Source organism: Rhincodon typus, chromosome 5 (assembly GCF_021869965.1).
Source record: "Rhincodon typus isolate 14 chromosome 5, sRhiTyp1.1, whole genome shotgun sequence".
NCBI classification, from domain to species: domain Eukaryota; kingdom Metazoa; phylum Chordata; class Chondrichthyes; order Orectolobiformes; family Rhincodontidae; genus Rhincodon; species Rhincodon typus.
Genome location: NC_063336.1, coordinates 61464949 through 61492195, shown reverse-complemented (window position 1 = coordinate 61492195; position 27247 = coordinate 61464949). Strand labels below are relative to the sequence as shown.

Below are 27247 nucleotides of genomic sequence, written 5' to 3'. Positions count from 1 at the left end.
TAACTTTCTTGGGAGAAAAGCCACTGTTGCAACAATCTTAGTAAAGTTAATCAATTAAACTTTCAAAGTACCAATAATGGAAACCAGAACCATTTGGCACCTCTTTATCGGTGCATAAATAAACATTGAGCCAGTGACAAAATAAGGCACAAAAAAAAGATATCAATCAAGAAAAATTCTCCTGCCCATACACCTGTTCAACAAAGAGAAGCCTTTATGGAAATTTGGGCTCTCGGTGGAATGGGCATGAAATTGCTATGAGTCCACATGGAAAGTATGAGAGGCCATTCAGACTGGTAGCAGCCATTTGTTGCCATGGAAGTTTTGAGGGCCCTTGGCATGGATATTGGTGGTGGGGGTGGTGGAGTCCATGAGCTGGCATGAGAGTATGAGTAAGAACTTTTTGAAGTTGCCTTTCAAAATTAGAATATGCTTCACAGCTCCAGGATTCTTCTGAAGCTGGCCTGACTCCATGAAAATTGCTGGGAGCTGGGAAATGCCAATCCTCATTAAGGAGCTGGCCAGGTCAGGAATTTCTCGTCCATCAGCAAAACATGAAAGGTACTGCGTATGGGGGCAGGAATTATATCCACCATTTTTAAGGCTTGCAGGGTCTCTAAACTCTGAAATAATCAATCCCGGGGTCTCTGACTTTACATGTTTCTCTGACTTGGCGTCAAATAAAAGTTTGGAAACATATAGTTTTGCAGACACTTTATCATACAGCTACGAACCATGGTCAGTATTTAATGGATAGAACCACAATATTTCACAATATTTGGTTTGCAGTTTGAATAGAGCAACAAATGAGGGTTGAGGATTGGCGATAGATAAGTGGCCAATCTGCAGTTTAAAAAGGGATGCAAACTGATGTAAATATGTTTTGCCTCATTATGCTGTTGAAAATGCTTATTGAAGTGTACTGCAATTTATTTAGTAATCGTGGGAGAGTAACAATGCTGCATTATGGATGCATGTAACACTTGTCCATGACCTGACAGCTAGCACATTCTGTTCACTTCATAAATCAACTGCTCCAAGTTTGGTTTTACTTTGTGCATTACAACCTCATATCCGAGTTCTGTAAAATGAGAACAACCCATTGCCTAGTTGCTAAGGGATTAAAACCATTGTGGTATTTCTGCTGCTGTAGTGTATGTGGAGATAATCAGATAGCATAAATGTGCGCAATTAGCCCCAGAGGTTCTCCCCAACCACATCCTTTCCAGAAATGTTTTGCATCGCCTTAAACAAAATGTTACACGTTAGCTCAGCCAAGTTAGTTTTATATTCTGATTACTGCAACAATAGTTCATTGTTACTTACAACTTGTTATAGTATTTTTAACCAGTGTTCAAAAAAAATAAAGCCCATGTTTTGTTTCTATTTATTTTTAAAAATATGACCTAATTGAAAGCTGTGCTTTGCCCACGGCCAGATATTCAATTTGATGGCACTTTTTGCTTTCATTTTAAGCTGATTTTATAGATTTTTTTTTTGACTCCTGACGGTATGTTCTACAGGATACAGTCACAATTGTTTGTTTTCAACTGTAATACAAAAGCAAAATTATGCCATGTAGGGGAAATAAAAGGGACAATGGCAATATGGAGTTGACGTTGGCTGAATGACAGGAGACAGAATCTAGTCGGCCAACAGTGGTTTCTCAGATTGGAGCTAGGAATGCACCAGCGTTCCCCAGGAATCTGTGTCAGGATCACCGGTTTGCTTCATCTAGATTAACGTCCTATGCTTGGGTGCCTAGGGAGCAATTACAAAACCTGCCGGTGACAACCTTGAAAGTTTGGTGAATTGTGAGGACGGTGATCGAATTCAAGGGCACATAGACTGGTGAAATAGATCAATATTGGCAGATAAATTAAATGCAGAGAGGTATCATCAAGTCAGAGATTTCACAGCACAGAAAGAGTCCTTCAGCCATTGTGTCTGTGTGAGTCAGCAAATATCCATCTATTCTAATCCCATTTTCCAGCAGTTGGCCCCTATCCTTTATAGCTATGGCATTTCAAGGGCTTATCTAAATCGATCTGAAATGTCTTGAAGGTACTTGTTTCTACCTCTCTTTTTGGCATGGAGCTCCAGATACCCCATATGCTCTGGGTTAAAAAGGATTTCCTCAAATCACCTCTAAACCTCCTGTCTCTTTAAAACTCTGCCCCTTTGTATGACCATTCTTCTAAGGAGAAGAGTTTACCCTGGCCCTCCCACCCTCAGCCTTCCTGCTTCAAGGAAAACAGCCCCAGTCTATTTAATTTCTTTTCATAGTGGATACATTCCAGCCCAGGCAACATCCTGGTGAATTTCCTCAACACCCTCTCTAGTGCAGACTTGTCCCTCCTATAGTGCAGTGACCAGAACTGCAAACAGGCCTAATTAATGTTATATACAGCTCCATCATAACTACCTTGTTTTTATATTCAATGCTGTTACTAATGAAGGCAAGTGTCCCTTCTTAAACAACTTATCTACTTGTCTTAACAAGGTGTAGAGTTGGATGAACACAGCAGACCAACCAGCATCAGAGGAGCAGGAAAGCTGACGTTTTGGATCTGAAACATCGGCTTTCCTGCTCCTCTGATGCTGCTTGGCCTGCTGTGTTCATCCAGCTCCACACCTTGTTATCTCAGATTCTCCAGCATCAGCAGTTCCTACTATATCTACTTGTGTTGCTGCCTTCAAGGATCTATGGACATACACACCAAGGTCCCCTGATTCTCTAATAAAAACCGAAAGAACTGCAGATCAGGAACAAAAACAAAGTTACTGGTAAAGCTCAGCAGGTCTGGCAGCATCTGTGAAGGAAAAAACAGAGTTAACGTTTTGGGTCCGGTGCCCCTTCCTCAGAACCTCAGTTCAAGAAAGAGCCTCAGACCACAACTAAGTTTGTCAAATCATCACAATCTCAGGTAGTGATTTCCAGATCCTAATCTGAGATTGTGATGATTTGACAAATTTAGTGGTGGTCTGAGGGCTCTCTGATTCTTTCTTGAACAGAGGCCCAAACAGTCCTCATTCACTACCACTTTCTTCTGCCTGGCTGAAATTGTTTTCTCATTGAATAATTTTTTCTTCGACTTGTTTCAGTTTCACCACATGGAAGGTTTGCTATGGGTGCCTGGGATGGGCCCTGGTTATGCCTGTCTTTTTAGGGAGTTTCTGGAACTTTCCTTTCCGCTGATTCCAGTGCTACTTGGGCATCCTCTCACATCCTCTCTCTGGTACATTGTGACTGTGTTAGTGCAGCTTTGCTCTCAACCGGAACTGGAAATAGTCAATTTTGCTCCCAATTTCTACCCTACTCTCACCTTCATCTAATCAATCTGATTCTTCCTGTCCCTGACTTCTCTATCTCTATTTCCTTGGATAGGCTGTTTACTCACAATCTTTACAAACTCACTGACTTCTACAGGCACCTCAACTACCTTTCCTCACACCTTGTTTCCTGTAAGGACGCCATCCCATTCTCTCAGTTTCTGTATCTCTCCAACACACCTGTTCTGATGACATTACCTTTTACAACATAGCTTGTATTTTCCTCACCTGAGGATTCCCACCCACTGTGGTTGACCGGACCCTCAACAGTATCCAAGCTATTTGCCACACTTCTGCCCTCCTCTGTTTTGCTCTAAATAAATCCTCTGTTTCTTCACCAGCATTCCAAAGGAACTGTTACATCCATGTCACAATGGTCCACTCCTCTATCACCCTGAACAACACATTCCTCTTCCACGGCATCTTCCCATGCAATGACAGGGCGTGTAACATTTTCTCTTATAGATCCTCCCTCCACACTGTCCAAGGCCCAAAATACTCCCTTCCTGGTGAAGCATTGATTTGTCTGAACAGCCTTCAATCTAGTCTACTGTATTTACTGCTCAAAATGTGGTTTTCTCTTCACTGAGATGACTAAATGCAGATTCATTGACTGCTTTGCTGAACACCTCTGCTCACTCTGTGAGCCTGACTCTGACCTTCTGATCACCATTTCAAGAGCACTCTCTCGCACTCATGCTCCTGTTTCTGCCAAAGGTCTGCTGCTGTGTTCCAGTGAAACCCCATGCAATTTGGTTAAAAAAAATGTAATTTTCTGTTTAGACACTTTGCAGACTTTTGAGCTCAACACTGAATTCTGCACTTCATTTTGCTTCCCCTGCCTTACAATATGCGATTCCCCTACTGATTTTTTTTTAAATTTTTGCATTCAGCAGACATGACCTATATTCTGTAATTATAACCAATTATTAACACCTTCTCTGGACCTCTCATGTTTCTGTGTAACCACTACCACTTCCTTTGCCTTTTCTTCTGTGACACCTGTTATCTCTAATCCCCCACCCTCTAACCTTCCCCTCAATATGCCTTCTGTTTCACTTGCTCCTTCCCATCTTTTTTGACAGTGTAAGCTCCATAAATTTTCCACCTTGTTCTTCAGTTCTGGAAAAGAGGCATATTAGGTTTCACATGCTAACACAATTTCTTTCTCCATCAGATGCTGGCATATTGTTGAGTTTCCCTAGCATTTTCTTCTATTCCAGATTTCCAGTATCTGCAGTATTTTGGTTTTGCATCTCATATTGCATTGATTTTGTTGGAATTAAACAGAGTCCTGTTACCAGAATATTCTAATAAATGACCATTAGTTATTGAAAAAGACTTTTTAAAAACTTTTATAACTCCACTTTTATCTATCCACTTTCTTGCCCTTTTCTCCCATCTTTTCTGTTCAGTTCATCGGGAACATTACTGTTTTAGATTTTCTTTTACGTTATTTCTTTGATTAGCTATTTTCAACTTAAATCTGACCAATTTTGCTGTCACCTAATTTTGCTGTCACCTGTCACCTATCACCTTGCCCATTTTGGAGAGAAAAACACATGTCTGTAAAATCTGGTCCCTGATTGGTTGAAAACTGCTTCCAATAGCCAGTTTACTAATTAGTTATGAGACTGAGCGTTGAAGTTCAATCCTATTACATTATTGGAGTGACTGAGAAAGACTGCATTTTTGTTTATGGGAGATGAGATAAATAAAAATGGGCCCCAAGAAAATGAACACTTTGAAGTGGTTTCTCAGGGACTGACTCAACAATTAAAGATTATTGTGTGATCATAAACTGCCTTAACATTTCTGCAGCTGAAGTGTATTGTTTAGACATAGTTTAATTTTAAAAATGAATTTGAATATCTTAATCAACATGATTTCTTAGTGGCTGTGTTTAGCAAATTGTTAAATATGTATTTTTCGGCTCATAGTTATAAAATTACATGTTTATAATATTGCTGTAATTAAGCACTAAAATTTCTTCACAATTTAAACATCACTATACATAGCTCTCATTAGTGTTGGCAAGTCTGATGCTGTCTGCCTTATTTGTGTGAAATAAATATGCAGCTTGCGCCAGCAAATGTGATTGAAAGTTATCGAACTTATAGCAGTAAGGTAGCTATGATCTTTCTGGTTAGGATATTTAAGACACAAATGTAACCTAAACAACTGCATTTTCTGCTGATTTTATTTGTTATGTTTAAGTTTAAGAATTGAGAAAGCTGATTGTTTCCTTTTTTTCTCTTCCCTCCACCCTCCCTCAGGAACAATATCGATTCTGTTATGATGTTGCTTTGGAATATCTTGAATCTTCATAGTGACTACAATTACATCTTTGAAAAATTGTGCATTTTTTTTAAGAAGTAAATTGTCACTGAACCTGTGCATGAAGAGTATACATTTAAGTGAGGGAATTGGTTTTCATTATCTTAAATATTCTGCTTCTGTTTTAACACAATATTTATCCAAACTATTAACCAGAAAGCATTCAATACCGTCATAACAATGTAATCTGGGTACAGATTTCACTGTTCAGTAAGAGGTTAAAAATACTTCAGTGTTAGTCAACAACAGTTTTTTTTTGTATTTTTTTTAGTACTACCAATCTGTTGGTTTGCATGCACAGATTTGTACACATTGATGCTACAATTTGTTTTAAATCAAGTTTTTTTTTGAAAAAGTAGAAATGTGTGCAGCAATGTGAACTGCTTTTGCATGCTGCCACAGTAAATGTGCAAATATTTGGACTGGCTTATTAAAGTTTAAAGTGCAACCTGCTGGATCACACCAGATAATTTGAAGTGTAACTTTTGTTATAAGCCAAAGACAAGTGTAAATATGTCAATATGAAGAAAGCACATTGTATTTATTGTTTGCTTGTAATTCTGTTGACAGCTGAACAATCCCTTTTTTTCCAAAATTGATTCTTTTGCCAGAGCTTTTACATTCAGATGTTTTTAAGTGGTTTACTTTTGTATGTAACGGTCAATGTAGATCACTGATTTTTTTTTAAAAGTAAGGATTAGTAATGTTTACGATATGTAAATTAGTTCATTACACCCATTCAGTAATAGAACATTGATATATTTGGGAAATATATAAATCAGGACCAAATACAGTTTTTTTATGCTAAATGGGACATTCTAAAAATTCCTTCCACAAATGTTAGTCAGCTAGTTTAAATAAAGCTTTGCAACTTCTTGTATCTAGTTTAAATGATGAATCACTACTGCTGATAGCTGAAGCAGTATTAGCGATAATGTACTTGGAGAGATGACTATTTTAAAGTAAAAATGTGTTCTGAGTTTGTCTAAGGGTAATCTAGCAGGGCAATCAACAGAAGAATAGTCTTTCAGTTTAGGATGAATGGTATAGTAAATTAGTTATTGTGATGTATTTTCTGTGCCATTTAAATGTTGTTTAACATGAATCAAGATGACTTATGGTCTAGCAAAACAAGTGATTGAATAAAGGCATCATGTGATCTGAAGTGTTGATGAATGCTTATGAACATTTTCTAGTTACCTTTGTGTTGGAGTATGTCCCACAACATAACTCCCTTCTTAATTGATAGTTCAGGCTGGAAACTTTCTTCTCTCTGTAATCAACTGATGAGAAATGCATAGAAGCATCAGAGTGACTAAATTCTAATCGTTCTATCCATTACAGTCAAAAGTTGTACCTTTTACAAATTGCTGTTTTTCCCAACATGGTGTGTAAACGTTTACCTAGTGTAAATATTTCCTGTCAAACCTTTGTCAATGTGGAAGAGTGTATGATAAGTGTGAATTACAAACTTGTTTTTTGATTGACGAACAGTACAGATTTTGCAGAAGTCACTGCAGATGAGAATTGGGAGAGATTCCTAATGGGCAGTTCAATTAATATTGCTGGTTTTGCAAAGACCAGCACCTGCAACTTCCCTTCCGAGCCCCACACCATTCTGATTTGGAATTACACAATTGTTCCTCATGGTTATTGGGTCAAAAACTTGAAACTGCCTTCTTGACTCCCCTGAGTGTGCATTTGGACCAGATGAAATAAGAAGGCAGCTCACCACCGTTTTTTCAAAGTGATTTAGGGATGGGATGGCCTTATCAGTGATGCTCACATCCTGTGGAAGAATAAGAAACAGCAACCATAGTCAAAGTCACCTCAAAATTTGTTGAACTAAAGGAGTTCCTTTGTCAGGGCAGAATCTGTTTGAAAGCTGAGTTTGGTTAGAATATTTTACAAAATAATCCCAGCAATCTTGAAGTACATGTCAATGATTATTTATTGAGCCAATGATGGGAGAGTAAACCACAAAAAAGACTCTGAGGTAGCACCGTAACTCAACGAAGATTCGTCAGATAATTATACATTGTCAGTCAAGTAGGCAGTAAATTATTTGAATTCTGAAGTGGTCTATTTTAGATAAACGCCTGGTTTTTCACATGCTTCAAAAGAAGCAGGGCACCTGTTACCCCTGATCCCACCACTCCTATTTTTCTAGGTGCCATCCTGTCTCCTCTCCGAAGTCTGTGCTTTATTCCCATCCTTGACCAAATCCCGTTGCTTTATCTTTCTTGGTGTGGTTTGGGGTCATCCTCACATTCCATTTGCAAATAAGGCCTCAGGGCAGTGCTGCAATATTCTCTCTGTTTGCCATGTCAGCATCCTGATTGGACCTGCTTGTGTGAAACTATTTTTCTTTTTAACCTGACTATTGTTTTTGAATATGAACAAATAAGAAATGAATCTTAAATGATTTATATGATTATTACTTATGAAGTTAACTGAAACACTGTACCTCAGCTGGAAATTCATGTGGATTTACTGGTTAACTCATGTCACATGCAAATTTCTCCCTGACGATTGTACATAACATCAATTCATGGCAATACGCTCCTTGATGTGCACTTCTTCCTGTTGGAGTTAGAAAACATGTAATTCCTGTTCATTGAGAGTCAGGGAACCTGTGTAATTATTTCAATTTTTTTTGTATAGATTCAATACAATTTAGGAATTAATGGGAGATAGAGAGAGTGTTGCAAGTATTGTAGTGCAGCAATCGGTGTTTGGTTGACCAGAGAGCTGAAGGTTAGAAGTATGGGAATAAAGCTATGGTGCAGAGTGAGGGTGAAAGTCAGGGAGAGAGAGGAAAACAAATCGGTATCATCAGCACGAGGAAACGATCTGTGAGTAGTGTCAGAGGTTTTTAAATTATATAAGTCTTTATGAAAGTGTCTGATGGTGCCAACAGTACAATGATAAATTCCTATTAGGAAGCACAATATCATGCTAATTCTTAAAACAAAAATATTGCATTTTGTTTCAGATTTTTCCATATTCTTTTCTTCTCATTTCTATGTTTAATAAGGTTTTAAATGCTCTTTATTTCAAGTTAATTCAGGGATGTCACATGATTCAAGGTGTCAGCAAACACAGCCTTACTTTATTTCTGTCCAGTTTATTTAACCTTCCTTCGAAACCTGTAATAGACTCCGTCCAAGAGTGCATATATCCTGTTCCATGTCGGAACTTCAAGAAATGTCTCATTTTGGAGATCCACACATGCAAGAAAAGTCATCAGACGGATGTAACATTCCAAAGGGTTGCAAGAATACAGATACCTCAAGAGTGGGAGTGTGTATGTGCACAAATCATTTAAGGTGGGAGGTCTGGTTGAGCAAGTGATTAGAAGGAATCCTGAACTTTATAAATGGAGGCTTAGCATGCAAAAGCAAAGAAATTATGACAAACATTTGTGAACCTCTTGTTTCGCTTCAGTTGGAGGCTGAAGGACTTCTGTATACTTATTTTAGGAACGACATGAAAGATTTAGAATATGTTGAAAAGATGGCCCAGAAATTTTCTAGAGCTAAGGGCCTTGAGTTATATGGATCAATTGCAGAAGCTAGTAGTGTTTTCTTTATAGAAAAGAAGTTTGACAGGAAATTTGACAGAAATGTTCAAAATCATCAGGAAGCTATTCTCACTAGCAAAAGGATGAAGAGCCAGAGGCTACATGAGGTAAAAATTATTTTTATACAGCATGTAGTTTTATCTGGCATGCACTGTCTGAGACGGATGCAATTAGAACTTTCAGAAGAGGACTTCATTAGCTTTAAGGGCTACTAGGAAGATGCAGCAGAATGGGATTAGATGAGCTAATCTTGCATTGGTCTGATGGACCAAATGGCCTCCTATGATTGCTTGCTTGAGGGCTGGGTAATAAGCAACATTGCAGGTTTATGTGTCAAACCAAAGGAAAATGTTGATGCTTCTTAGTAATTTCAACCAATAAAGATCCTGTGCCATTCATTTTTTGCAGTGTTGCTGTGATTGGAAGAAGGGAGTCCAAGGAAGCATTCAAAATACTTGAGCATTGATATATTTCAGTAGAGCTATTGTGTATGTTATTTTGTGAAACAAAAGATATTCCAATGCAACATTTGCCAAAGTTGATAGATTTACTTCTGTTAGTAGATGTGACTGTCTGGTTTCTGATAAGCATGCATAGTGCATTTCCTTGCAACTGACAGAACTGAGAGATCTCAGTTGGTTGTCACCTTCTTCCAACTGGAACAAATAGGAGGATTCAAATTAGGTAGACCATTAGTGCAACTGAGAGCTATCTGAAGGAAAAAGAAACACCAGAACAGTTGTTCCAATACGTCTGAAAATCTGAATGACGGTAGAAAATAAATGAGGAACTGTTTTAGAATGGTTGAAATATACCTCAGGGTATGATATAACAAGGTGTAGAGCTGGATGAACACAGCAGGCGAAGCAGAATCAGAGGCTGCTTGGCCTGCTGTGTTCATTCAGCTCTACACCTTGTTATCTCAGATTCTCCAGCATCTGCAGTTCCTACTACCTCAGGGTATGATACTTCTTTTCAGTCTATTCAATGTACCTAATAATCACCAGGATTGTTGGATGCTGCTTTCACATGGCAGCAAATGACATGCACACTCTCCTTACTCTACACATGAAGAAACCGCTGCTGTAGGTGGATATTCTTAAGCCATCAATCCTGAGGATAAAAATTGGCATTAGGTTGCAGAGTGGGCAGGATCCACTGATGTGGAATTTCTACCTTTTATTCATTTCCAGTCTCCAGTTTTACTTTGCAACAAGAATCCAAGAATGGCACATCTCAATCTGTTTGGGAATGAGATTTCGATGGTGTCAGTCGAAGAAAATGATGCAATGTGATGAAAGTTGTCCTGTGCCACAGTAATGAGATTTAATAATGTCTGATCCAAAGTATGGTTTTGATTGAATATCCATTAGTAAACCAATCATCTTTTGCCCAGGATAAGTATTGAAGTTAAAAATCTGTTTTCTGGGGTGTGTTATTTAGATCTCTAAACCAAAACCATTTGTGTTCAGTACTGGTAGTTCTGTCAGTCTTTAATTAGAAGAGCAAACAATAGTCATTGTCTATCTTTCCCTCCCCATATATTAGAGTACTTTTAGCCACTTTATCATGTTATGAGCACTGGACATCAAGTATATTATCATCTTTGGTAAACATAAATTGAAAAAAAATCAATATTGATTCTATTCTCAATGGGAAATCATTATTTCTGATCAAAGCTTTCTTTAAAACCTCTAGAAAGGAACATTAGAAGCAATTAACTGTGTGTATAAGCTGCAACAAGCTTTACATTGAAACAAACGGTGTCATTAATAGCTTACCGCCAAGGCAATGCACTTTGAACACAATCACTTGTACCATGCTTTTACCCCTCCAGTGAGCCAATGAAAATGAACAGTATTCTTCTATGCCTGACTCTTTAGCTTATGGTTTTGCATGTGAAGTTGTTCTGTAATGCACTGCACAAAAGAGTGGTGGAACTATATTGCTACAGGAGCTTCCAAGTGGGAATTGGATATGTGAAAATGTGTTTCAGGGCTGTGGAAAAATTCAGGGGAGTGGGACTAATTTGAAAGATCTCTCAAAATTAGCACTGACACAATGAGTTGAATGGCCTCTTTCTCTGCCGTATAACACTTAAATAGATATTTAATTGCTTGAGCAGCTGCTCAGTGCATTCAAAGTCCGTAAACTTTTAAAAATAAAGCTCGATGGTTCAGCTACAACCCACTTTGTGTCCAATGTAGTGATGCAAAATATGGCTCACACTCAAAGTAGCAGTTATTAGTTTAAAAAAAAGCTTCTGATTAGCAACATAGGTGAAATCTGTGCTGTACAGAACATTTCATAGTAAGAGCAAATGCTGAAAATTTGGGCAAGAAATGTAACAGACCTTAGTCATATATGAAATCTTGAGGAACCTGCTAAAGTCTGTTGAGTTTCTGGTATGTGTCCCTTGTACATGAAGCTCTACCACAAGAGTGCAAAGTTTAAAAATAAATCTGGCATTCTGCAGCTCCTTGCTGTACTAGATAATAACATAATGAATATAATGTTTTAAATAATTTCATAATTTTGAAGTTAGGTAATAGAATATGTTCAGAAAAGCACCATGATTTATTGTTGCTCAGCAGGATGTCGTCATGGAAATTATTCCAAGAGCAAAACAAGCATATTCTTCAAACTAAATAATTAGCACTAAAATAATCTTAAGGTTTAAAAATATGAGAAGGACTTGATGTGAGCGTTCTGAAAATTCTTTGAAGAAATTTTCTGCTATCTTTCTTTTAAAATCCCTTGTGGCTGAGATTTCATTGTATTTAGTTTATTCAGCAAGAGGTCTTGATCTTAACAGTCACTGTAATTGTTTTGTTCATTTTTAAAAGAAAATTCCCACCAGATGTATCAAAGTGTCATCTGAAAAAATATTTTATAATTCATACTTCTGTGAGATTGACAAACACAGGGTTTCATAGCTCTAGTTTCTGACTGGTTAGAATACATAGAAATTGCATTACGTAGGAGAGCCATAATAATTACAGACATAAGACATTTTATTTTCCTCTGGTTAAAACATGTGTGATAGAAAATCCTTTAGAGATTTTTATACCAGTTACATGAACATAGCTCTCATTCTGTAATTGGCTTAGAATAACGAGGTGTATTATGATGAAATAATAAATCATTCAGAATTCCATTTAATAGAACGTATTTAATGTCTGAGCATTAGAAACTACATAGTGCAGTATTCCCTGTGGCTAAATATAATAGCGCTCTTGCTGTTTGTTATGCTTTAAGATATACAATTGAGTCCTTAGAAGGAGTTTCTCATTATTATTTCCTTATTCAACATTCTGTCAGATGTTTTTGAAGTTATTTACTTCCCATGCATTGAGATGCATCCAGAGCAAAATAGGCATTAAAATATATTAAGTTGTAGTTTGCATTATAACTGTAATTTTCCCTCAGTCATTAAATGCACTTCCAGATTGATGCAGGAGACTTTAAACGATATGATTTGTTGCAGTGTATTAGTGCTAAAATAATAAAACCATATTTCATAGTACCCTATTGCAGTGCTGTATTTTTCATCAGTTTTTGTACAAGTTTTTTTTTGTCCGAGACACTGGTAAGAACACAAGACCTCTCCAAACAAACTTCAAATATAGTCTTCTGGAGCTGAAGTAAGGCTGCAATGATTGACACAGACTACAGACAATGAGGAGACAATGTGGTGCAACAGTCATAACACAGGAAACAGCATTCAACTCAAAATCAAGTTTGGGGTAATTATTTCAAATTGATTTCCGATTTCAATTTTATTACACTCATGTCTGTTATCATGGATAAGATGAACTTGAGGGAGGGCTTGGGGTGATTCGGAACGTTGTTGGTTTGGATGTTAGACTAAAGAATGCAGCAGAGGTAATTGAATGATGGTCTCAAAAGACCAAAATACCCATGGCCACTGAACCGTTTTTCTTGGAAATGAGAGTAGAATGGCAAGGACAGGATTGATTAAACAGATTGTCATGGATATAAACAGTTAGGGTTATATTTTCTAATCAATCCATCCAGACAGTATTACACACCTCTGGAGCTGGTGGGACTTGAATCCAAGTCTCCTGGCTCTGAGGTAGGGACACTACCACTGCAGTATGAAATCCCTAAGCAGCTACGGTTATCCTGATTTCAGATGTTTATCATTTGGAAATCAAATGCAACCATGTGTTTTAGTAATTTTGCTGGCTCACTTTCTATAATTGTAAATGAATTTTAATTGGAAAACACAATGACAAGGTGAATTGCTAACATTTATTTTGCTTTGAGGTTGGTTGGCTCGCCGAGCTGGTTTGATATTTTGCAGACGTTTCGTTACCATGCTCGGCAACATGCTCAGTGCAGCCTCCGATGAAACGTCGGTGTGTTTTCCCGCCTGGTTTTTAAACTCTGGGGTCCATTGAGATGGATTGCCTCACTTCTGGTTTTCCTTCATAGTGGAATGTATATGGGGTCGAGTTCAATGTGTTTATTAATAGCATGCTTCGTGGAGTCCCAGGCTTCTAGGAATTCTCATGCTTGTGTCTGCCTAGCCTGTCCAGGATCTTGGTGTTGTCCCAGTCGAAGTCGTGGTTCTCCTTGTCCATGTGGATTGAGGTGAGTGAGTATTGGTTGTGTCTTTTTGTAGCCAGTTGGTGTTCATGTACTGTTGTTGTTAGAACTCGAACCCGTATACATTCCACTACAAAGGAAAACTGGAAGTGAGGCAATCCATCTCAACGGACCCCAGAGTTTAAAAACCAGGCGGGTAAACACACCGACTCTTCATCGGAGGCTGCACTGAGGATGTTACCAAGCACGGTAACGAAACGTCTGCAAAACAACAAGCCAGCTCAGCGAGCCAACCAACCTCAACACCAACAACCCGAACTACAGATCTACTCGAAAACCTTAGATTTATTTTGCTTATTTGTTCTTTATTTTATACCTACTGAGTGAACAGACTTGTACCGATTTGTCCAATTTCAAAAAAAATACTATCTATTAACAGTGGAGAATTCATTTCAATCAATTATTTATTTTTGTATTACTACTATGTGTAGCTTTAAGTGTAATATTTAGGACACAGTAAAACCACAGATTGAAAGGCAGGGCATGACAGACACTAAATGCAAGATTTTATAGATTTATTGCTGAAGATGCTATTATGTTTGAAATTCTATTAATAAAGATTTTCTATATTCATTGGTAAAATGTTTTTCTTGCATAAACTTGGGCTTCATCTCAGATACATCTTTGCTTTTTAAATTTTTAAGCCTGCAGGCTCCTCATTATTCCGTGGGAATCAGGTTAATGGGACATCTAGACGATGGAGGTTCTGTTCAGCAGCTTTAATGGATCTGCAGGAGAAGCCTGAAAGTGTAAATGTTAAAATTATTTCTGTGGTGCCAAGAGAAGTAGAAATGCCCCTCTGGGCTTCCCTGCCCCTACCAACTGAACTTACTCCCCTAAACTGCACTAGTACAAAGCCATCTGACGGCAGGAGGCCCATTCAGGATGTACAATTCACAGGATGTTTGTTAAGGAGAGCAGGCTCTTCAAATGGATCATGTTCCCACTTAAGTGATTGAGCAACTTGCCTCTGACAGCCAGATAACAAATTGCATCACAGCTATGTAAGGAAATCTATCTTCCATTGCTCTAACAAGAATTATTTTCCTTGTCCTAAAATATTTCTGTAAATCTTATTTGAAGTTTTGCTTTCAGTTTAGCAATGCTCTTCATAAACAGATGCAACATTTTAGTCTTTAGTCCACAAATTTTGAGTCATGTTTATAGTTTAACCTTGCAATAAATTTTATTTTTCTGTATTTTGGTTTATATTTTAAGAATTGTTTCTAAAATTTGTTGTAAACATTTCCTTCGTTTCCCTTCACTACATAAATTTGTAAGCAATTTTAATGAATGTGCTTTTTATCGCTGTCTCGATTTGTCATGATAGAAAACAAGTATGTGTTTTTCATACCTATTACATTACATATCTTGAATATGTTCAGTTCATTTATTTATTGAATTCTGCATCTCACTATGTTGAAGAAGTTTATTTGTTTTTTGTTGTTTATCAAGTCTATTCATTTAACAGATGAGACATCAAAATTTTGTTTGAGCACTTGATACAGATAAAATTTATCATTTGTTTCCATTAATTTGCAGAGTTGACTGTGCAGTACATGGTTGAACAAAATTGAACTACCAATGATGACTTTGCACTAAAAAGGGTTAAATGATAGGTAAAATGAATTCTGTTTTATTTAGACCAGGAGATGCAGTTGTCTGACACAAAGTGCCTCTAATTTGTTACCTGCCATAACACTGAACTACAGCAGAAGGCATATAACTGGATTTACAGGCCTTAAAAATCAACATGAATATGAAGTTTATGCATTGGTTTATAATAATTCAAGCTATTTAACAGATTGCTCTTGCTGTAAAACTAAATGGAATTTGAAAAAGAAAACAATTTTATATCAGAAATAAACATGTGACTTTCTGGCATTCATTCCATTGAAGCATGATTTCTAATACTGATAATAATTTCAATTTTGACCACAAAATAATGCTAAGAATGGAAGAGATGTGCAAAAGGGAGTTTCTTAAAGTTCAACTTAAGTACCTAGTTCACCATTTAGGCATTTAGAATTGAGATATTGGTCTTGCCGTTTTCTTTTGCCTGAGGAAGCATTTTGTCTCTGCTTGATGCATCACCTAGTGATGGAGCTGAGATCAGGAATTTAATGATGAGATTGAATGTAGGCACAAATTGCCATTCTGATACTTCCATGTTGCCTGTGCAGCAACTATTTTGTCTTCTGATAACAAGGTTAAATTTCACTACTTATGTAATGTAAAAGAAAATAATGTGACATGTAGAAATTCCAGATAAAGTAGCAACCACCCCATCAATATGTAACTAACCGAAATGGTCCAGTGAGGCAAGGTACCTGTTTGACAATGAGCTGAGCAATCTTGATTAAAACACAAAGACCATACTAGGTTAAAAATTAAAAGACACAGTTAAGCAGACAATATGATGACAAGTAGCTGGGATGTGCAACAAGCTATCACAGGCTGTAGCACATAGTGTAGACAAATTTAAGGGTGAAACAAAAAATGTGAGGGAACAGGACATAGATTGTTATGATTTTAGATTTAGATGAGAAAAGATAGGAAGAGGCTCAAATCGAATATAGACAGGTTGGGTCAAAAGTCCTGGTTATGTGCTATATATCCTCTGTAAGGCATTGATGCCAGTATTCCTTTGTACAGAAGCCTATCATTTTCCCATTATGTCCAGGTGAATACAAGGTTTGGAGGGGAAAATGGTGTTCACAGCCAATTTCTGTTTCCCATTCCCTTTCCCCACAATGGGCAATTCCCAGTGAGCAACAGGCAGGTAGCATCCTTTCATTTGTTTTGTGCAGTTGTAGTATGAGACATGCTTAACATACTTTTTATGAACTCCCTTTCCCAAACTCAATTATACAGTATTTTCAGATATTCACCATGGAATACCAATATATCCTTGCTTGTTCAACTGAGATAATGTCAGTATCAATCATTAAAAAAAGCCATGTACTATTGTGGGAATAATGATTGGAATGTTAAAAAGGAGGTTATGGAGTAAGCTGCAGTGATGAATAAATAAAGAAGATGAAATTTAAAAATGTAAAAATATACCTTTAAGAAGCCTTACTCAGCAGCCAGATCCTTGAATTTCTGTGTCCCAAAATTTGGAATCTGAAGCACAAGAATAACTGAAAATTTTTCTGCATGATCTTATTTTTTTTGATGCAAGATAATATTCTAAGGTTCCCACATAAATTATAGGTGAACAAGAGGATGACTTTTGGAGAAACAGCGTACTGATTTCACTAGAGTGAAACTTTGAAGTACGCCACGTAAACTATTGCTTTGCTTCTGTGCAAATTGGCCCTCTATTTTGTTCAGTATGAGACAGCAGCTTATGTAATCTTCCCTAATCCATTGATGTACTCCTGAAATCCCATTTAATGGTGAACAGCAGTTCTGTTACATCTGAAGCGTTCAACTTAAAATGAATTGTAAGACTTTATTCAATCACAATTATACACTAGACAAGAGAGCCAGATCAGATCTGCTTAGATACAAGACCACTCGGCTTATATATTTTCACATTTCGTAATTTATTAAGCATATCTTAATAATTACAAAAGAATGATACTTGGCATAGGCTGTGGATCAATTTATCCACATTGGGACACAAACTCAAGACTGCTAGTAGATTGGGTGCATGTCATTTTTTTCTCAAGTGTTTTACCCTCTCTTCCTTCTGTTCACTCAACTATGAAGAGTTACTGTTTATTAACCCCTGCTGTGCGACGTCTCAGAGCTCTGAGTGGTTTTCCAGCACATGAACGGTAGACGATCAGTCTCAAAATGGGAAGGTGTAGTGAGCATAGTTTCTAATTAATTTCATAAGAATAGTCATCTTACTGATAGCATTTCTTGTCTCCCAACTTGTTCCCTAAGATGCCAGTAATTGATGGGATCATCACCATCATTACATCTTTCCCTGTTAGTAAGGAGCAATGAGCTTATTAAACGAAGATAATGAGGCACTACAAGATAATTTATAACTGCTTGAAGGATATGTAGTGTCCTATCCAAATGAACATTGTCAATTTGTTTAAAAGACCTGTGTTATTATGGAGTTAGAAGTGCAGTGAATCAAGCAGCAATTTATTGATCAACGCTAGTTTGCATACAAGAGAGTGCTGTAAATTAATTCTAAGGGACATTTCAAAACTTCAATGCATCTCTAGTCCACTTATACCATTTCCAGTAGCATCACTTCATGGGCAACAGTTTGCATTGGATCACATGCCCGTGATTTTACTTTTGATTCCATACTTGCATGTCCATATTTATTCTTCCATCATTTTCCTCCTCCTCACACCAAAAAATCCTGTCTCCTACTTACTCTTAGCTTCACCAGTTTCCATTTCCCTCTTTTGGTCGTCTTTTGAACAAGAATGATAGTTTATCAAAATAAAATGTCCAGTTCATCTCACATTATACTTGTCATTGTCAGATAAACTCTTCTCCCTTAGGTTGCCATTTGTCTGCTAATCCATACCATAATTAGTCTGTTAGTCCTACATTGTTTCCACAAATCTAAGTAAACTGTATAATCTAATAGTTCTGAAGAAGTCATATTGGACTTGAAACATTAACTCTCAGATGCTGCCAGACCTGCTAAGTTTCTTAAGCATTTTCTGTTTTTAATTTCATATTTCCAGCATTTGCAGTATTTTGCTTTTACTTATGTAACCTCATGCATCTATGTAACTTTCTGCATTAGCCCCCTTCATTTTTTTGTGACTTTACAACAACAGGACTGGCTGCTTAATGTTCCAGGGTTTCGTTGTTTCAGATGGGACAGAGAGGGAGGTAAAGAGGTGGAGGAGTTACATTACTAATCAGGGAGACTGTCACATCCACACTTGCAGAAGACATGCTAAAGGGCTCATCCACGGAGGCAATTTGGTAGAGCTCAAAAATAAGTGTGCAGTCACTCAGATGGGGTTATACTATAGGCCCCTCCAACAGCCACCAAGACACTGAGGAGCAAATATATAGGCAGGTTATGTAAAGGTGCAATAACAACAGGGTTATCATAGTGGATGACTTTAACTTCTCCAGTATTGACTGGGACTTCCTTACTGCAAGAGGCTGAGATGGAACAGAATTTGTTAAGTACATCCAAGAGGGTTTCTTGAAAAATTATGTGGATAGTCCAACTAGAGAAGGGGCTGTGTTGGACCTTGTATTGGCTAATGAGCCTGGGCAGGTGACCAACCTTTCAGTGGAAGAGCATTTTGGAAAAGTGATCACAACCCCTCATGTTTTAAGATAGCTATGAATAAGGATAAGTCAGGATCTTGCGGGAAGATGCTAGGTTGGGGGAGAGCAAATTATACCAGTATTAGGCATGAGCTAGGGAGAGTTAATTGGGAGCAGCTGTTTTTCAGCAAGTCCACATTTGACATGGGAGTTGTTTTAAAGATCTGATCTGAGTTCAGGACTGGCACGTTCCAGTAAGGAGGAAGGACCAGGATGGCAAGGTAAGGGACCCTTGGATAACGAGGGAGGTTGTAAATTTAGTCAAAAGGCAAAAAGAAGTAAATGTAAGGTTTTGGAAGCTTAAATCGGACAAGGCCCAGGAGGAATATAATAAAAAGCAGGAAAGAACTCAAACAGGAAGTAGGAGAGCAAGGAGGAGCCATGAAATGATTTTGGCAAGTAGGGTTAAAGAGAATCCCAAAGTATTCTATACACACATTAAAAACAAGAGGAGAACTAGGGAGAGGGAAGGACCCCTCAAGGATAAAGAAGGGAACTTGTACTTGGAGATAGCGGATATAGGCAAGATCCTAAATGAGTACTTTACATCAGTATTCACCCAGGAGAAGGACATGGAGGATAGTGAAACTAGTGTGGAGCATGCTAATATGCCACGGCATTTTAAGATCAAGAAAGAAGTGGTGTTGGGTCTCTTGAAGAGAATTAAAGTGGGTAAGTCCCCAGGGTCTGATGGTATCTACCCCAGGCTATTGTGAGAGACTAGAGAAGAGATTGCTGGGGCCTTGACCAAGATCTTTGTGTTCTAGTTAGCCACTGGACAGGTCCTGAAGGATTGGTGAGTAGCTAATGTTCCTCAGTTCAAAAAAAAGAAACGGGGATAATCCACAAAACTATAGACCAGTGAGTTTCATGTCAGTGGTTAGGAAGCTATTGGCGAGAATTCTTAGGGATAGAACTTAAGCACATTTGGAAAAGCGTTTCCTGATTAGGGACAGTCAGCCTGGCTTTACGCGGGGCAGGTTATGTCTTACTAACTTGATTGAAATTTTCGAGGAGATGACAAAGGTAATTGATGCCGGTAGAGCAGTGGATGTTGTCCACACAAATTTTAGTAAGGTTTTGACAAAGTCCCTCTTGGTAGGCTCATCCAGAAGATTAAGATGCATGGGATCCGTGGTGACTTGGCCACTTGGATTCAGAATTGACTTGCTCATAGAAAGCAGAGGATTCTCTGTTTCTCTGGCTGGAGGTCTGTGACTAGTGGTGTTCCTCAGGCATCTGTACTGGGACATCTGCAGTTTGTGATTTATATAAGTGACTTGGATATGTATATGGGTGGGTTAGTCAGTTTGCAGACAACACAAAGATTAGTAGAGTTGTGGATAGCGTGGAAGATTGTCAAAGGATACAATGGGATACAGTGGGATGTAAATTAGTTGCAGATATGGGCGGAGAAATGGCAGATGAGTTTAATCTGGGCAAGTGTGAGATTCTGCACTTTGGGAGATCAAATATTAAGGAAAAGTATAGAGTTAATGGCAGGAACCTGAACAGCATTCATGTACAAAGGGATCTTGGAGTTCAAGTCCATAGCTCCCTGAAAGTGGCCCCGTAGAGAGAGTGGTAAAGAAGGCATATGGCATGCTTGCCTTTATTGGTTGGAGCACTAGGTACAAGATTCAGGATGTCATGTTGCAGCTTTATAAGACTTTGATTAGGCCACACTTATAGTATTGCTTTCAATTCTAGTCACCACATTACAGGAAGAATGTGGAGGCTTTGGAGAGGGTGCAGAAGAGTTTACCAGGATGTTGCCTGGATTAGAGGGTATGAGCTATAAAGAGAGGCTAGAAAAACTTGGCTTGTTTTCTCTGAAGTGGTGGAGGCTGGGGGAGATGTGATAGCAGTCTGTAAAATTATGAGATGCAGAGGGATGTCTAATACTAGGAGACGTACATTTACGGTGACAGGGGGGTAAGTTCAAAGGAGAGGTGAGAAGCAAGTTTTTACACAGAGTGGTAGGTGTCTGAAACATGCTGCCAGGGGGTGGTGGTGGGGACAGATACTTTAGGGGCATTTAAGACACTTTTAGATAAGCACATGATAATGCAAGGAATGGAGGGACATGGACCAAGGGCAGTCAGAAGGGATTAGTTTAATTTGGCATCATGTTCGGCACAACATCATGGCCTGTATTGTTCTATGTTCTGTATGTGCCTGTTATATGCACAGAAAGAAAGTCTGGGGAACAGAACTGTGTGGCTCAGCTTAAAGCAATTTCATTTGAAAATAGCTTTATGTTAGCCTGAGGCCACAAAAGCAGTAATAAACCTATGAATGTACTTTTCACCTGAGTCGTTGGTAAAACTCAGTGAACAGCAAAAATATAACCACAAAGGCTGTTCTTTGTGACATAATTGACTATTGCCAGGAGGAAGGGGCAATGCTCAGAAAGCTTGTGTGTTCAATTAAACCTGTTGGATTATAACCTGGTGTAGTGTGATTTTTGACCTTGTCCAACCCAGTCCAACACTGGCACCTCCACATCATAACTGACCATAATTAAAGAGAACATAATGCTAACACTTCCCTTCCTTCATCGTCACACAATATTATTAAAGTAAAAGTTGTGCCGAACAAACTATGTCCCACAACGCAGAGCTGTGAGTTTACTTCCCAGCTGTCATAAAGCCTTGCTTCCAAAGTGTGCTTTCATGAATATTGGAGTGTATGGAAATCCAATGCCTCTCACCAAAAAAAAATCCTTTTGCTGTGGCAAATATGTCTGCATCACAGATGAGTGCAACATGAATTTTGCTACACTTTCCTCAACTTGCAGATCTTTGCATATCCTTTTGCTACATGCTGTTGGTTGAGCATATTTGACCATACTGTGCCAGAGAAGGAAAGAGAAAAAAAAAATCATCCAGAGGTTCTGCCATCGCTGACTATCAAATGATCTCTGCTGAGGGTAATGGACTTTTTTTGGGTGTCAGCTAAACAGGGCTCAGACGAAACATTGTTTAGGCGAGTGACTAGAAGAATTGAAACCAAACATGACTCACTAATATGCATATCAAATTAATGAACTGAAAATCATGAGTGTCATGCTAAATTTTCAATGTGCACTTCTGATGTTGGAAGCTGTGTGCTGGGACACTGAAGATGAAAAATAACCTCAGGGAATGTTGAAGAAATCATGACAGTCTCTTGTAACATATTTTGATTATGTCAACATTAGATGAGAATACTTCCCCTCCAAGTCACTTGCCTTTAGCAAAAGGCTTTTTGGTTAACTGTACAGCAGTACTCTTTCAAAAAAGGTCTCACTATGGGAAAGGACACATGACTTTGTGGATGCAATTGATTCCATTCAGGATACTTTCAATAACTCCTGGATCACATTTCTGTCTTGCACTGAGTAGCCTTATGAGTCAAAGATTTAATAAACTAGATTGAGAGTGCACACATTGCAAAAGTACTGACTTTCTACCCTCCGGAAGATTAAGATCTTTGAAAAGACTCTGAGGTTGGAAAAGGTAAACAACATGCATAATTCAGGCTTCAATCCTGCTTTTCTCAAAAGTACAAGGCATATACTGTGCTCCAGAAAAGACGGGTGATATTTCCTTGAGAAAAGAACATCTTTCAAAACTTCCCATTAATGCTGAAGTCATGGGTAATTAGACAGGCAGCAAACGTCCTTCACTTGTCTGATAATTATGCATTCTTCACTAATCCTTTTTTAATTGATTATCTTTACAAATATGTAAGTTCATAACTGAGAAAAAGCAACAAATTGATATTCATTTAATCATTACAAATTGATCTCTTCTTCCAAAGTGTGACGCTTCTGCTTGTTCATCATTTGAGCACCTTACAAACAATGAATGCAGCTCTTCTTGTCAATCCAGCAGCCCTGTTAACTGAGAAAGATTAGCAGTTGCTCATTGATATTGCAGGGGATTTACAAAAAAAAGTCTTGCCATCATGTATTAAGAAAACTTCAAATCCAATATTTGCAAATGATGATTGAATTAATCAAGTTCTGGTGGATATGCTGTCATCAACTATACCATAGGATTTTCTGAAAAAGACATTTTGTTGGATTTTTTTTTATCTTGCACTCATCAGCACAATTTGTAACAAATACTAACGTAAAGGGAAAGCAACATTTTATGCTGTATGAGAAGAGTGCTGATTGGTTGGTAGATGGACTCTGGTATTCTAAGAATTATGCGGGCTGTCAGTTGGACGTGCACTCCTATATGGACTGCAATTGACATATTAACACACAAGGCTCTCCTCTTTGCAGACAGAAAGAAAATGTATGCTCACAGCATCTGTTTCAACTCCAGAAAAGTGATGAGAGTTGTTCTCTGGTTCATTTCTCAGACAATGCCTTGATCAGAGTCAGCCTATCTCATTTAAACAAAGCATGGTAGTTAACTGGCAGTCACCATCTAACTGTGTGTATTCATCGTCTAATTGTGCATTCACTGTGCAAGTCTGTCCACCAATCAGAGTCCAATTGTGCACCAATGAGCAGTGTTTCCCCATAAAGCATAAAATGCGTATAAGATGAAAAGCTTTGACAAAATGTTCCTTGTTTGAACAATTCTCAAGTTTTGTGTTACCAAATGACACTTTTATTTCATAGGAATAGAACAGCTACCTTTCTGACCAAGTGTACTCTTCTGAGGGACGTTATGAGCAATGTTTATATTTGTCAGCAGATTTTATACAGTTTTATCCTGGTTTTATACAGTTATTAAATAGGGGTTGGGCTTGCAGTTTACAAGCCAGGCTGTGATATATTTTGCATTTGGAATCCATCCTCTGATATGAATAGGTTGCTACCAAACAATAAATATGCCCAGAGAGTTTGCAAAATGGATACAACAACTTGGCAAGACAACAATTTTTAAAGGCTCTCAGTTTAACTTATGATGTTGGTCTAATTGTTCTCAACAACATTGCAGAGACACATGAGCACCACAACTGTGTTTGATAATAAATGGCTGGAGATGTCGAAATATAGCCCTTTTCAGATTTGCAAGTCAACCTCATCCTCATAAAAATTGCAATGGAAAACAATAACTCTAGAGAGTGACTTACTGCATCCGTGGCATTCAAAGAGTTTACTTTTCAAATGAGATCACTGTTGCCTGACTAAATACAGCAGTTAATTTGCACACCAAATGAATGAATGATCATTGAATAAATTATTTTGGGTGGCGTAGTTAAGGAGCCATTATTAACTAGGAAGATATTTGGTGCTATCAGTAGCAAAGCAAAGGCAAGTATACTCCTCACTTTTGTATGCAATTCATAGGTGGTGGCTGTCCACCCAAACACAAACCCAAGCTGGGAACTACTGAACGTTCTATGACAATGCCATTTCAAGCATTATCAAGAACCATTGTCCATTTATCAACTGAAAGACTTAATAATGGTTGTTCAAATGTAACCATGGGAAAGTGTAGTACACGTACAGCTGCTACAAATACCCACTTTTGTTGAACAAGAAGATAGACTGGATGGATATTGTGAAAGCTATACGTAATTACAAAATCCACGGAGAAACCCACTCAACATAGAGACACTTCAATCTGAATAGATCGGTGGTTTCTTCCTTGCACAACTGTTTCACCAAAGCCAAATACTTCAGGTCTTGGTAAAATTAAATAAAAACAAAATAACATTGGAAATGCTAGTTAGAACAAGAAGCGTTTGTGGAGGGGGAAAACAGTTGACATTTCAAGGAGATGATCCTTCATGATAACTGGAAAGTGTTAAGAAAATGGTACAGCGGAACACAAAGAAGTCCGAGAGGTCAAATAGAAGGAATGCAAGGGAAATAAAGCGATAGAAATGGAACAAGAGGTTGTTCTAAGTTAAAGACTTATTACCCACAGATTCTGTTTAAAATAAAAGAAGCAGAAATTATAAGCAGAGTTTGAAGATTATAAAGTGTCTTAATCAGTGGATGAGGTGCTATAAGGCACGTTGAGTTCTATTGGAACAATTTAGGAAATAAGGGCAGTGAGGTCATGGTGACAGTGAAACTAGGAACTGTAGTGACAGGCAGCCACAGGTTTTGTCTCACTTTTGAAATGACTAGAGATGATCCAAAAAGTACTCAGTTAATTTGACTTTGGCTTTGCAAGCATTGAGAATGCCAAATTATGAGCAGAAAATACTGCATGCTAAATTGAAAGAAATCTAAATTAGTCCATTCTTTTGCTTGCACAGGAAGGTGTTGTGAGAAGAGGTTGAAAGTGATTGAGCAGTGAAGCAGGATGTTGTGGAGTGCATGGCCTCTTCTGCCTGAAGAGGAGGTAAGGAGAAGGTGTCTCTCGAACAAGAGAGAATCTAACCCTTGACATTCAGCAGGGCTACCATCACCAAATATACCACAATCGACATCCAACTGTAACTGGAGCACCACTACCCACAGGTACCCCTCCAAGCCACACACAATTCTGACTTTGAACTATACCACTGTGACTGGGTCAAAATCCTGAAAGTCCATCCCGAACAGAATTCCGCAGGGGTCAGTGTTGGGACCACTGTTCATGTTATATATTAACAATTTGGATGAATGAACTGAGGGCATTCTTGCTAGGTTTGGAGATGATACAAAGATTGGAGGATCAGGTAATATTGAGGAAGCAGGGAGGCTTGGACAGGCTAGGCAAGTGGGCAAAAAAGTGGCTGATGGAATACAATGTGGGAAAGTGCAAGATTATGAATGTTCATAGGAAGAAATGAAGTGTGGAATAGTTTCTAAATGGGGAAAGGATTCAGAAATATAAATCACACAGGGACTTAGGGGGTGCTGGTTCAGGATTCTCTTAAGGTTCAGTTAGCAGTTAGAAAGGCCAGTGCAGTGTTAGCATTCATTTCAAGAGGGCTAGAGTACAAGAGTAGGGATGTACTGCTGAGGCTGTGCAAGACTCTGGTAAGACTACATTTGGAACATTATGAGCAGTTTTGAACCCCAAATCTAAGGAAGGATGTGCTAGCCTTGGAATGCAACCAGAGGAGGTTCACAAGAATGATCCTGGGAATGAAGGATTTGTCACATGAGGAGCTGTTGAGGACTCTGGGTCTGAACTCAATGGAGTTAAGAAAGATGAGGGGTCATCTCACTGAAACTTACAGAATACTGAGAGGCCTGGATAGAGTGGATATAGAGATGTTTCCACGAGTAGGAGAGACGAGGACTCAAAGGGCACAGCCTCAGAGTAAAAGGATGACTCTTTAGAACTGAGATGAAGAGGAATTTTTTCAAACAGAGGGTGGTGAATCTGTGGAACTTATTGCTGCAGAAGGCCGAGGAGGCCAAGTCATTGAGTGTATTTAGGACAGAGATAGATAGGTTCTTGATTAGTAAGGAGAACAAAGTTTATGGGAGAAGGCTGAAGAATGGGGCAGACGTGATCAAATCACTGAGCAGACTCGATCACCCACAAGCCTAACTCTGCTCCTGAATCTTATGGTCTTATTGGTGTATATATATATATACCACATGAGCTATCATGGGACAAGTGGGCAGATGACCACCATTTTCTCAAAGACAATTGGGGATGGCTGAGCCAGTGATGCCCACATCTCATGAATTTTTTTTAATGGCAGAGCATGTGTTGAATGTGAAGATTAGTCAGGTGAAGGGATTGGGTGAGGGGAACCTTTTCATGGTTCGAAATGGGACAGAGAGAGGTGAATGCAGAACGGGAAATGGAACCAATATTCTTGAAGTCAGTGGAGTAGAATTCTCTTCAGGTAATAGGAAATGATATCAACATCAGTATGGCAAGTGGTACCATCAAATGTAATGGAGTAACTGAGAATGGAATGGAGTTCCTACAGCAATTGAGTGGGAGGCAGTGGTGTCAAAGTAGATGGGAGTGGCAGTAGCCATTAATCAAAAGCTTATACACAGAAATGAAGGCATATAAGTTGAGGGTTGGATTGAGAAAAGGGTAGAAATTAGACAGCAAGCTGAGAAAAATTTCTGTTCAGGGGAGAATAAGAAACAATCATCTGAGAATTATAAAAAGAAGTGACAAAGAAGACTTGGATAGGGTTGAAAGAAGCAAAGTTCCACATGTTTGACACAAGACA

General features: G+C 38.3%; 1 protein-coding gene across 3 annotated transcripts in view; it reads left to right on the top strand.

Moving 5' to 3' along the window:
- ptprk (protein tyrosine phosphatase receptor type K) overlaps positions 1-6835 on the top strand; it is a 542188-nt gene extending 535353 nt beyond the window's left edge. For all 3 annotated transcript variants that reach the window (XM_048597194.1, XM_048597193.1, XM_048597191.1), the window contains one exon: positions 5610-6835. In XM_048597194.1, the coding sequence (XP_048453151.1) occupies positions 5610-5663 (54 nt within the window). In that variant the 3' untranslated portion in view covers positions 5664-6835. The remainder of the gene's footprint in view (positions 1-5609) is intronic.
- The last annotated feature ends 20412 nt before the right edge of the window (positions 6836-27247 follow it).